General features: G+C 44.3%; 1 protein-coding gene across 1 annotated transcript in view; it reads left to right on the top strand.

Annotated features, from left to right (window-relative positions):
- LOC138292651 (ras-related C3 botulinum toxin substrate 2) overlaps positions 1-13,341 on the top strand; it is a 132,813-nt gene that overhangs the window by 40,282 nt on the left and 79,190 nt on the right. The window contains exons 4-5 of the mRNA XM_069231364.1: positions 1,042-1,104; positions 4,540-4,699. Coding sequence (XP_069087465.1) covers positions 1,042-1,104; positions 4,540-4,699 — 223 coding nt within the window. The remainder of the gene's footprint in view (positions 1-1,041; positions 1,105-4,539; positions 4,700-13,341) is intronic.

Raw genomic sequence — 13,341 nt, 5'->3', positions numbered from 1 at the left:
AGAATACTTGTGGGGTCAAAACACGGGTCAGAAGGGGCAGCTGCCGAGGTTACCGGTCGGCCTGGCTGAGGGGTGATGATGAGAGCCTGTGGACGATGAATTCTGTTTTCAGGGGGCATGGGCACTATTGGGTGTTTTACATTGAAATATATGTGTACTCAACATTTAGAGTACCTGTTTGCTCCTGAAAAGTGCATGTACTCTCCCAATAAAAGTTTTGCTGCAGGGCTGAGAAGTGCATGTACGCTCACTTTCCAATTAAAGAAGTGCAGGTAATCAGTACCGGACAGCACCTGCCCATTTAAAGCACCGGTACTAGCAGCTGCTCCCTCTCACCCGCACTGATTCTATCAGGGTAAATGTATGATGTGGGAAAGGACCTTAGTTTTAGCTCGCAGCAGGGACACGAGGAGACGCAGGGTACATCCCCCACCTCTCCCCAACATTTAAAGCGGGGTCTCTACGGAAAGGCCAAGGACTGAAAGGGCATGGGTGATGAAGATTCTTACCACCCCTCGATGTCTGTTTCATTGCAAGTGGGCATTGGGCTCTTCTTAACTCTCACTTTCTTAAGGTGGTTCTTTGAGGGGTCAAGGTGTGCATGATGCTCTGTTCCCTCTCGCCAGTTAGAGGCCATCTTTGGGGAACCAAGATCTGGAATTAATTGGAGACATCTTCCCTGCCATTCCTAGACGTGATCCTATTAGAGGGAGGCCAAGGAGTGAATGGGCATGTAGACTGAACTTCCACTCACGTTTGGAAAGAGGTGAAAGCCTCTTGGCACATGATTATGGGCATGACTGCGTGACTGTTGCGGGAATTTTAAATGGGTATCCTGCGGGTCAGAGATCCGATTCCTTCTAGGAGCCGTGGAATGCTCTTCAAAGCACGAAAAAAACACCCGACGTCCATTCTCAACGGCCTCAGCACTCCAGGCTGTGGAGCAGTGCGCAGCTCACACTGGGATTATAACAGGTGGGGTCTCACTCTTGCGATATCTGACATTTAATGCATTTTTCTTCTTTTCTGACCCTTTTGCAGGATGTGTTTCTGATCTGTTTCTCCCTGGTCAGCCCCGCCTCCTACGAAAATGTGCGCGCCAAGGTAAGCCCTGGGTAAAGGCACGGGACAGATATTTCTATACATTAATGGTCTGGGGAAAGATGTGCATACTCGCATGGGTGAACCAGGTGTGATCCAGCCCACTTTAAAAAGCACTTTATAGAAGTTCCTAAAATTCATGAAGTACCCGCGTTAATATTCTAGAAGGAAAGGAACATTTTCGATACATTTTTTTCGAAGTGACCACTATTTATCCATCCCTTGGCCTCTGTGCTGTGATTCACGGCCTCTTCACTGCTCGTTCTTGGTCTCACCACCGATGTGTCTTTGTTCTTCAAACTTACTTACAAACTCTTGAGCTAGATTTTTCCTGTGTTGTTCCACATAGCCTGGTTGGGTCGACTGTGCATCCTCAGATCCACTCTCGGTTTGTCTGAAACCAGCTGTAAACGTATCGTGGCAGTCAAGGGAAAGGGATATGAGGGCGCGGTTCATGGGTGATAACAAGGTGATGAAAGGTTAAGTCGTGATTTCGTTCCTGAAGTACTGTGAGGAGGGGGAGGTCTTGGGTGGAGGGAACATCACAAGGCCGGCGCAAGGTTGGGGCAACTGGTGACTGTTTGTTTCATGCCCACTCCTTTCAGGGCCCCGTCAGGGGCATAAACAGTCAATGAGATTGGAGGGTGTGAATCTCAAACTTCCCAACTAAAACAAAAATGTGCGCCACAGGGAGAATGTGTGAGGTGAATAAGGTTTGGGATGGCTGTTCCCACGAGAAGAACGGTCAGTTCTGATGTGATTTAAGTGGACCTGTGGGGCTGAATGAGTTTGACAGACAGGTACTATGTTGCAGATGTGGCTGAGGACCCTGTCCACCAACCTCAAAGTCCACCCATCCTAGTTTGCGCCAGGTGGACTGCAAGTTCTACACCAGCGGAATAAAATGTACCCTGTCAGTAAAAAACTTTCTTCGAAGGCCTGACAGAGCTGGTGCTATTGGAAGTAAGCTTCTTGAAACTTCCCGCCCTACTTATAATGGACAGTCAGATGGCTTTTTTTTTTTTTTTTAAACTGTCCGTCACCACAAAGTATATCCTGGCAGAGAAGGATAGTAAAATAAAAAATAAAAATTACCCCTCCACAGTGGGAGGAAACTGGTGTGGAGTGGGGGTCATTTGCTTTTTTATTTATCAAAAATGAACTAATGCTTTTGGAGTTTGTTTTTGAAAATAAAAAAAACTTTAGAAAAGTTTGATGGCTAGCCATCATATTTAACGGAACTGTCCATTGGATTTTTCCTACTTTGACAGGAACTGCCAATGACAGGAGTTCCTGCCAATGCATAGAGATCTCCTCTGGGCTGGTAGACATCTCTAAATTTGACAGGCAGAGTAAAAGAACAAAAGTCCTCTACAACCCTCTATATCTTTACTCCGTCTGCTAAATCCTAAATCAGGCCTTCTGCCTAGAGTTGCACAGTAGGAATGCTATATCAAAGGATTGCCAGTGGTTGAACTACTTGCAAACATTTGTCCCATCATCTTTTGGGTGTTTCATTGCCAGTAGTGTGCCTGGAAAGCTGAGACAGGCATAGCTTTCCAAGCCTACTATTGTCAAAGTTTCGAATTCTCAAAAGTAGTGCATTTGCATCTATATAACAGGAACTGCTTTCTGTGTACATATGCTACTTCTCTGGTAAATTGGTCACTAAATGGCATATTTACAAGGAAGTGGTGCAACCAGAGCAGCAAGCAAAGTGTGCCACCCGAGGAAAGCAGAACTGATCCTCATCTTCAAAGAAATGACATAGTCCAGCTCTCTTTATGCGCAGGTGCGCGGTGGGCTGCAGAGCACCAATGAAAGCACCCTTGTGCCATAATGTAAGGGGGTCTACATTATGGACAAGATAGGTTTTTTGTGCAGAAAGGAGTGCCTTCCTGCACAAAAACTATCCTTTGAGGCTTTTTTCTCTTTTCATATGTGCTGCATAATTCAGCACACATGCAAAGAGGAAATAATCAGGGGAAATAAAGATATTTTTCCTTGTTACGCCAGCCTCAGCAGGTGCACCATTTTGCATTTTGGGGCAAATCATTCCATCAAAATCCATGGGTGGATGCACAGGAACAACCATGGAAAGCTTACCTGATGCAATATAACGCAAGGCATCTCAAAACGTGCCATGGTGCAAACACTGCAAAATCTTAGTAAATCTGGCTCCATATGTATTTCAGTTATAGAGTCAAAAAATGAGCATGTTAAAACAACCTAATTAAGCGAAAAACTGACATAGACATATCAGACCCAACTCAGGGCCCCTGACCCAACTACCAAGCCAAGAATGCATTGCTGGGTTGTCACAACCGAACACCCAAGCTACGCCGCAGGGTCCTGCACTGACATTGATGAATGTATTTGTATATCAGAAAATGTAACATATTAGTGATCAGACAGGGAACATCATTCACAACGCAGTAGTGCCATATACTGTTAAGTTTCCCGGACCCACAGATGTTTCTGACAGCTCTGGTTGTTTATGCCACATCTTGGGAGCATATGCAGAGAAGGCCTGTTTATGTATTCTTTGTAAAAAAAATGGATTTGAAGCCTGGATGTCATGGACACAAGAGTTCAATGGTTGCTTCCTAAGACTTTGAGAGCACATGCTTGGCAGTACAGGTTGAGCAGCCAGCCTTTAGCGCTACATATCAGGCTTTGATGAAAGTGAGCTGAAAGAGGCGAACCAGTAAGACTGCTTCAGAGTGTTTGTGATGTGGGTGGTTGGTGATCATGTGGTGCAGTCGTTAGAGGAAGCTGTGGGGAGCTCCGAAGGCCCAATACTAAGGCAACACCCTGTCGGTGTGAGACAGAAATATTGCCTGTTCTGTGCAGCAGGGTCACTGAGGCAGTGGGATCAGTCGGTGCATGCCCCTACCACACACAAGAGCGCAGGGATGAACCCATGAAAGAAAGGAGGTTAGTCCATCTTCAGGGAGACCTGCTGAGTGCTGCAGAACCACCTGCAAACAGAGCGCCAACTTTACTTTGGCACTCAGCCTCTAAAAGGGGATAACTATCATCGCTTGGAAGGAGTCATGAACGACAGAAGAGTGGTGAAGCAATGAACAGCTATCTTTCATTCAGGATGTAAAGCTCCTTTCCTTTCAGTGGGATGACTGTCAACCTCAAGCACCCTTTTGCTTCCACCTCTACAGAGGCATCCACTGCTCCCTCACAACCTCTCTAACCTCAGTCTTTGTAAGTGGTCTCTGCTGTCCTCCCCCTCAATTCCCTTCTATTATTGTTTTTATCTTCCAAAATCCCTTTCCCACTCCCAGTGGTTCTCCATATCCCTTACATTATCCCACTTTCTCCAACTCTCAGTTGCTATTGGCTCCCCCTGCACTACCTCTCTATCTCCATGCCCTAGTGCTTCCTGGAGATCCACACAGTTTCTCTCTTTTCTCTCCCTCATAGTGGTACCTGGAGGTTCGCCATCACTGCCCTAGCACCCCTGTCATTCTGGTGGGCACCAAACTCGACCTGCGTGATGATAAGGACACTATTGACCGACTGAAGGAGAAGAAGCTGTCCCCTATCACCTACCCACAGGGTCTGGCACTGGCCAAGGATATAGGTGAGTGATAAGCTGGCTCTGTGCGACATGGATACACATTCGAAAACCTCCGTTTTACCCATTTCTCTGTATGTATGTGATATTTATATAGCATGAACATAGCCAAAAGGCAGCATAGTTCTATAAAAGGTTAAAGGCAAAGGGACAGCCAGCAGGTGATAGGAGGAATAGATGGTATGTGGGCTGCTGCTGCATCATGATGATTTAGTGTTCTTTACATAAGTGAGTCCAACTCTTTCCTAAATTGGAGCATGTTTGGGACAGTCCTGATGCAGGATTCATGGGATAAACAGTTATCCTTCCAGATCCTAGGCAGAGAAGGCGTGTTGCTTCTTTTGTACTTTATTTCACTTTGTCTCCCTGGACTCCTGGCTGCAGGTTTGCAGAGAGCCACCGGAGATGGTGAGCTTGTCAGCCAGGCAGGCAATGGTGCAGCTGTCAAGTCTGTGTAGATGCTGATGATGATTTTTAAGATGGTGTAGGCTGGAAAGAGGGGCAAGTGGAATTTAATCTTGGTGGCAAAAGATGTGGTCATATTTCTTCAGGAACTTGAATAGGCATGCTTCAGCATGTAGGATAGTCTATGAAGAGCACTTCTGGAATCTCTTTCTGGGATAATGGTTCACTTTCTTAAGGAGAAATAACTGGTACCAGGCAATCTTGGTTTTGTTAGTGAAATGATCCTTAAGGTTGAGATCGGTGTCCAGAGTGAATCCTAGTGACTTGTCATCGGATGAAAGTTGATGATTTAATCATCAAGGATCATGTCATTGAGCCAGGTTTGGGCTAGTTTGGACTAGTTTTCATTTCTCTGGACTTCATGTCCTTTTCAGTCTGCTATACCCCTTTTAAATGGGTCTAAGTCACGGAGACCTCTATGACAAGTGGTACTTAGAAAGTAAATATAAGGCTTGTTGGGTTAGCGCAGGCTTTGGAGTTAAAGAACCTCCTCCACAGTTCAGAATGAGCAAAACAAAGGAGAGAGAACCCCTTGGACAGAGAACTAATCCATAGCAGGCTGGGTATTGTTCTCTGAAAGACTTCCATTATAAATGTCAGTTAAATTTAGATTATGTGCCAGTACTGCTGTTACTACATATATTACTGTTAGACCTGACATGCCTTAGGGTGGTCACCCCTAACTTTTTGCCTGCCTCCCGCCACTTTTTGGACCCTGTTTTGCTGGTTTTTAGACTCTGCGCACTTTACCACTGCTATCCAGTGCTAAAGTGCCTATGCTCTCTCCCTTTTTAAACATGGTAACTTTGGATCATATATGATTGGACTATTTAATTTACTTATAAGTCCCTAGTAATGTGCACTATATGTGCCTAGGGCCTGTAGATTAAATGCTACTAGTGGGCCTGCAGAACTGGTTGTGCCACCCACTTAAGTAGCCCCCTTAACCTTGTCTCAGGCCTGCCACTGCAAGGCCTGTGTGTGCAGTTTCACTGCCACTTCGACTTGGCATTTAAAAGTACTTGCCAAGCCTAAACCTCCCCTTTCTCCACATATAAGTCACCCCTAATGTGTGCCCTAGGTAACCCCTAGAGCAGGGTGCTGTGTGGGTAAAAGGAAGGACATGTACCTGTGTAGTTATATATCCTGGTAGTGTAAAACTCCTAAATTCGTTTTTAAACTACTGTGAGGCCTGCTCCCTTCATAGGCTAACATTGGGGCTGCCCTCATACCTTGTTGAAGTGGCAGCTGCTGATCTGAAAGGAGCAGGAAGGTCATATTTAGTATGGCCAGAATGGTAATACAAAATCCTGCTGACTGGTGAAGTCGGATTTAATATTACTATTCTAGAAATGCCACTTTTAGAAAGTGAGCATTTCTTTGCACTTAAATCTTTCTGTGCCTTACAATCCACGTCTGGCTGGGCTTGGTTGACAGCTCCTTGTGCATTCACTCAGACACACCCCAAACACAGGGTACTCAGCCTCACTTGCATACATCTGCATTTTGAATGGGTCTTCCTGGGCTGGGAGGGTGGAGGGCCTTTTCTCACACAAAGCACTGCCATACCCCCTACTGGGACCCTGGCAGACAGGATTAAACTGAAAGGGGACCTGGTGCACTTCTTAGCCACTCTTTGAAGTCTCCCCCACTTTAAAGGCACATTTGGGTATAAAACAGGGCCTCTGCCCTACCTCATCAGACACTTGCTGGAGAAGAAACCTGAACCAGAAACTACATCCTGCCAAGAAGAACTGCCTGGCTGCTCAAAGGACTCACCTGTCTGCTTTCTACAAAGGACTGCTGCCTTGCTGTTGCCTGCTGCCTTGCTGAACTCTTGTCTGGCTGTGAAAGTGCTCTCCAAGGGCTTGGATAGAGCTTGCCTCCTGTTCCCTGAAGTCTCAGGACCAAAAAGACTTCTCTTTTTCACTTGGACGCTTCGTGCTCCAAAATGTTCGATGCACAGCTTGTACCGCGGTGAGATAAACGCCGCACACCGACGCTGATCGACGTGACGCCTTCGGGACGACCGGAACTTCGACGCACGGCCTCGCAAGGACAACGCCACCCGACCTCCAGAGGAGAAATCGACGCGACGCCTGCTGTGAGAGCAAAACTTCGACGCACAGCCCTGCAGAATGACGCGCAGCAGGAAACCAAGCAGGAGAATCCATGCACAGACCCGGGACATCTGGTAATCCCCGCGACCCACAGAAAGAGACTCCCGCGTGCCGGAAAACGACGCACGACTTCCCCGCGTGAAAAATAACGACGCAAGTCCGTGTGTGCTGGGGAGAAATCGATGCACACACCTTTTTTTCACGTATCTCTTCTTCTGCGCCCCTCTGCAGAGATTTTCCACTCCAAACCAGGTACTTTGTGCTTAAAAGAGACTTTGTTTGCTTTTTAAAGACTTAAGACACTTTATATAACTTTTCAGTGATATCTTTACAAATTCACATTGCAACTTTATTCATTTTGACCTACAATTATCCTGATAAATATTATATATTTTTCTAAACACTGTGTGGTGTATTTTTGTGGTGCTATATGGTGGTATTGTATGATTTATTGCACAAATACTTTACACATTGCCTTCTAAGTTAAGCCTGACTGCTCGTGCCAAGCTACCAGAGGGTGGGCACAGGCTAATTTTGGATTGTGTGTGACTTACCCTGACTAGAGTGAGGGTTCTTGCTTGGACAGAGGGTAACCTGACTGCCAACCAAAAACCCCATTTGTAACAATTACAATACCCAATTTCGTGGTAATTAATTCAAGCCCTACAATTTTCCTTACATACATTTTATTAGGTTAAACCTGACAAGATGAATCACATCACGGAAATGCCCGGTAAAAAACGATTCATGTCGAAATTGGTGCATTCAGCATTGAATTCCGTGTGTTATGCCCTATTTTCTGAGAGAAAACTCAGAATAGGGGTATTTTCCACATCTAGTTTATACTACACCCAGCATTATAGATAATTATCGGTGTGGTACATACCAAACACCCATCTTCACCAGACATAATTGACTGAAAAAATAATGCAGACATAGACCTGGTGGATCCATAGGGCCCATGGAGTGCAGATTCAGATTAATTATTCAGTTTCAGATGATAATCCTGACAGATTTCTAAAGAACCTTCGGGTGATGCTAGATTTGCAAGTGAAAATTAATCGATCCAGAATGTTGTCCCCATCAACAGATTTTGAACTATCCCTCAGTCTTTGAAACCTATCTATTAAAGCTATGTAATCTACTAGAACGTTTCATATTGTTCTCTTGCTTACAGAATTACTTCTTCGTGCATTGATAATTCTCCCACTCTGTTGGCTAGGTTGCTCTATGTTATACAACCACTTCCATTCAGTGCTTTTTATGGTGCTGATGCGAATGGATTTTCTTTCGTTCTTTGAGTCCATTGGGTGTCCAATGGAGTTGCTCGTTTTCATTAAGGTTTAGAAATCTGGGAGCAGGGACTTTACTCTTCTCTAAGCGTGAAAAGAAATAGAATGGTTTATAAGTGCGCTCACAGAAGTGCACAGCAGTTAGGGCAGGGCAGGTGCAGGGGCAGTGCATGACTTCTAAGTATTCCACAATGGAGCAACCCAGCAACTATGTTGCTTTTGCTATTATCTACGTGATGTGAATGAATATGAGTATTTTCTTAGGTTTCCTTTGCACCAGTTTCCTGCACAACAAACTTCCAGTAATCTTGTTTCTGTTTTCATTATTCACTCATACTCATTCTTTTGGAATGCTCATAGGAAACATTAACAATATTTTTTTTCATGGGGTGGAAAAGATGTAAGGTCTCCAAAGATTCTGACCACCAACAATCCCTGTGAAAAAGGAAACTTGCAGTATTTCCTGCTTGTGGCAGTCTCTCGCCTATTTCCCATGCTTGGAATCTAATTTGTGCTATTGGGTGTTTGTGCCCTGCATAATGTTTGCAGGAGCTCAATCATTTGCAGTTGACATCAGTCATATGACAAGCTGAAAAGCTTCTTGGTGCCACATTTTTCCTAGCTACTTTCAAACAGAACTTTTGGTGACATTATGCAAACTCCTGCACTCTAAATACTAGCATGTCCCCACCTCTGATGGTCATGTTTTTGTTTATCATGAATGGATATCTTGGTAACTCAATATTACAGTGGTTACTTACAATCTGCATAAGATCGTGCCTTCGCCTGCTACAAAATAAGATAACCCTCGTGTGGTTTGTTTTGTTGCTCTCGGGATGCACTTTTAACATTGTCTCACATAGTATTCTAATTAAGTTGCTAGACTGTCGATCAGAGGCTCTGAATGAAAACCTGATGACAATTATACACTGTTTCTTACCTGCCGCTTTAAATATGTTTGTATATAGTTGTGTATGATGTCTGGAACTTCCGGACTAGAATGTGTGAGTGTGGCTGAAGGTTTTATTGAGGTATTTGCTGCTAATCGGTTACTTAAGTGCCAAGAAATATGTGTACCATAGCGTCCAGCAGTCTTTGTGTGTTGTGGTGTCCTACAGAAGTCGCAAACTTCCTTCTGACGGTGCGGATGGCTTTTGTCACCCAACACGTTGTTGTCCGCATATAAATGTGTGTAACCCCACGAAAAAGACAAAACCTAAGGAAAGACAGCAAGAGATCTTCACAGGAAGAATCAATGCGTTTCTTGTTTGGAAAGATGCAATTTGTGGTTTCATTACAATCTTAGTGGCAGATTAACGTGGTGAGAGTGGTTGGCCTATGGCTGCTTCCGAGACATTTCAAACAGACCAGCAGCACCGAGCTGTTGCCCAGAGGCAGAAGTGCGCTGACAATTTTAATGTGGCACAGCATCACTACTTTCCTCGTGAACCAAGCACTTGTGACGTTGATCACCAGCAAACATGTGCTCTTCAGTGTGATACAGAGCATTTCAATGTGGGTGATTGCAGGGCTTTAAGTGAGATGAAAAAACTGGGAGGGTATCTCAAAGAGGCGTGGTCTGTATAATCAAGGGCGTGGCTTAAAAATGTGAGCCAAAAATCTGTGCTTAGCATAAAGTGCCGCCCAATTGGTATTTTGCTGCTTCTTTCTGTCATTGCATCCAGATATATAATACAAGTGACGTTACACCTAAAACAAGCCAGGACCATTGGCCTTGTCAGGGGTTGTTAGTTGCATAAGATATACAATTACAACAATGGCTTTGTTGTATGTAATACTGAAAATGCTTCCGTTCTGAAATGAGGAGACTGTGAAATAACTATGAGTCTCTTTGAAGTTACATCAAAGGCAGTGCAGGGTGTTACTGCTATCAACGTATTTTTTTTTATCCTGAGGTCGAGGGTAATAATGGAGGTTCCCATAGGGACCTGTCTCAGCACCCGCTTTTTAGACTCTTTCAGGACCCGGCCCACTTAAAGCCCCGAGTGATTGAGCAGTGCAGTCTCCGAGTCACACCTGGTGTCGGTTTGGAAAACTGGGCAGCTGTTAATATGGAATCTGCCAGTAAGCAGAATCCCTAAGTGTTTTACTGTACCTGCGCATAATAAGAGGATCATATCACTTGAAGCCTCGAATAAAGGGGGTGAGTGTTCATCTACCAACACTGCCATGCAAGACAATAAAAGTTGAGGTTTTAGACCTTGTACATGCTGTCAGCTGCAAGTCTTTGTGTTAGCTTAAAGGGGGCTTAGAGCTCGCCCATTTCTTACCATTGGCTGGTTTCATTGTCACTCTAATCTGCTGGCTACTGTTGCATGCAGGCTTCATTTTCTCTTTGTGTGTTTCTCCCTCCCCTTGAAAATTGCCCAAGAACTGTTTTCTTTCTTTGTGATTGTCCTTCCACTGCTCACAATTTCTGGACTAGGCTACTTTTTTTTCTACTACTTGCACTGAATGCATGTGTTTGTAGGCCATCTCCCCTCCTCCCACATCCCGTTCCACGTTGTTGATTGCTCCAGCTACCTCTCGCATCGTTGTCCCCTTGTCATTGCTTCCTTCATCCCTCTCCCCATTATTGCTGGCCCTTGCCCCATGCCTCTACCCCCCATCCGTACTTCCTCATCCCCCAACTCCTCTCCTCGTTGTTGCTTGCCCCTTACCCTCCCACCCACTGTCACCAGGAAAAAAGCACTATGATGCAGTCAGTGCTGGTCTGGTCATTTTGCTTCCTTTCCTAACTTTTATCCATGCTGCACTGCACCTGCGCTACTGTACAACATGGCAAAAAAACAAAAAAAAAGCCAATAGCTGTCGTATAGGTAAGACATACTGGCTTTGCTAATGCTTTTTTTGTTGTTGATAACATTGCCTGCAAATTGACTAAATTCTCTGACTTTATTGCTGGTGATTAACAAGTATGTGACCCCCAGAACAAGTAAGGCTACATTTGTGTTCGAGGGACTGTGGCTTTCTTTGAAAGGTAGATCAAGCTGATGTTAAAAGTCGTTACCAGGACACTATTCAGCTACCCTGTTGTTTATACTTTCAAGTACATCTTACCTGTGGGCAGCAGTTACATTTGTGTTTTCAAAAGATGTTAATGTTTCATATTGGGCACACTAGTGCAAGACATGGGCACAGTTCCAATATTCTGTGCTCAGTGTAAACCCTGAAGTCTACTCCATTTTGGATCTCAACTCTGGGGGCTTTTGGGGAGTTGTTGTATTGTTCCAGTCTATTTACTTTTGTTAAAGTTATCCTGGCTCTGGAAATACAAAACATCACATCACCATCTTTCTTCTTGATTAGTCCTAGGGAATGCTCTAGCTATTGGGCAAAATGAAAGACATCTTTTAAAACTTATTCAAAAGTATGTGGTCCTAACATGGGGGTAGACTGGAAATCTCCATTATTTATGCATTATTTGGGTACAGTCGGTCAGGAAACTTTGAGAGTTGCCGATCTGGACCGAGAGAGGGCTGGAGGTTGAGTGAGTATGAAGTGTGTATCAAAAATGTACATTAGCAGTATATACCATGGGTGTCTATAGTACTTGAGAGGTGTCATCTTGGTAAACGTAGGCAAGGAGAACAAGAATCTGTGGAGGAATATATTAATGTGTTGTGTAAATTGTGTACAATGTGTATGTTTGGCCAACAAACTGATGACAGGACACATAACTAGTTTTAATGAACCATCTGTCGAAGTAATAACTCTGGATCAAGAATGAGCCCCCTTTGATTGAGGTGGTTTTGATGGCAAAAAGTGTTGAGCACAGATTAAAGTGTGTTGGTGAGCTAAAATGTGAAGAGAAAAGGTGCACTAGAAAATGGGGTATAGTTATGCCTGTGAAAGGAGATAAAGTGGAAGGAAAGTAAGGGAAATCCAAAGGTTCCTGTTTCAGATGTGGTTTGTTGGGGCGTTTGGCACATCCTATAGACTGTCCTGCAGCCAAGCCATCTTGTAACGGGTGTGGAAAAGTGGGTCATTATGCCAAATGTTATGGAGACGGTGGTAGTGGTGTGCTTCAAGGACAGGAATTGAGAAAGTCTTGTGAGGAGATCATTAGACAAACTGAGTGAAGATGAGAAGGCAAACCAGAGAAGTGGGTGCTGATTAGTGATCAAAGAGTGTGGATGATTCTCAACTCTTGTTCGAAACTAACCATTATTTCAGAACAGTGATTGATAAGCTGTTTGCGAGGAAGGTACAGATAAGGGTGTATGTATTTCTATCTGAGTGGTAATGGTGGGCTGCCATAAAGATAGCCATTTTTTTTCAAACAACCAATGAGTTCAGCCACTTTATTATTGTTGTCAAAGTCTTATGAGTCTAAGCAAGTTGAGGACATTTTGTATTGGCCTCACCATAAAAAACTTTGGGTGTGGCTTCATCTTAATGCTGAGTGTGAGTTAAGCAAGTGTGTAAGGGTGTGCAGAGTTTGAGAATGTTTACAACGTTTTTGAGTACCAAACTGGGTTGTCAGGGTATTTATGTACATCACATCAGATTGCGACAGGACGTCAAACCTGTCTCATCAAAAGTGAGAAAGGTGCCTGTGGTTGTACAAAATGTTGTGACAGTGGAATTGAATAAAATGTGTGCAGGATGGGCTTATCACTCCTGCAGAAGCAACAGGGTGAATGGCTCCTGTCCAGACACCCAAGTGGGTATGGGAGGTTGAGCATAGACTTTTCGGGCTTTTAACAAACAGGTTATTATCAATAGGATCAATAGGTTTCTCCTTCCA

This window comes from Pleurodeles waltl, chromosome 4_2 (assembly GCF_031143425.1).
Source record: "Pleurodeles waltl isolate 20211129_DDA chromosome 4_2, aPleWal1.hap1.20221129, whole genome shotgun sequence".
NCBI lineage: Eukaryota > Metazoa > Chordata > Amphibia > Caudata > Salamandridae > Pleurodeles > Pleurodeles waltl.
The sequence above is the reverse complement of the archived record's forward strand: the minus strand, read 5'-3'. Positions and strand labels throughout refer to the sequence as shown.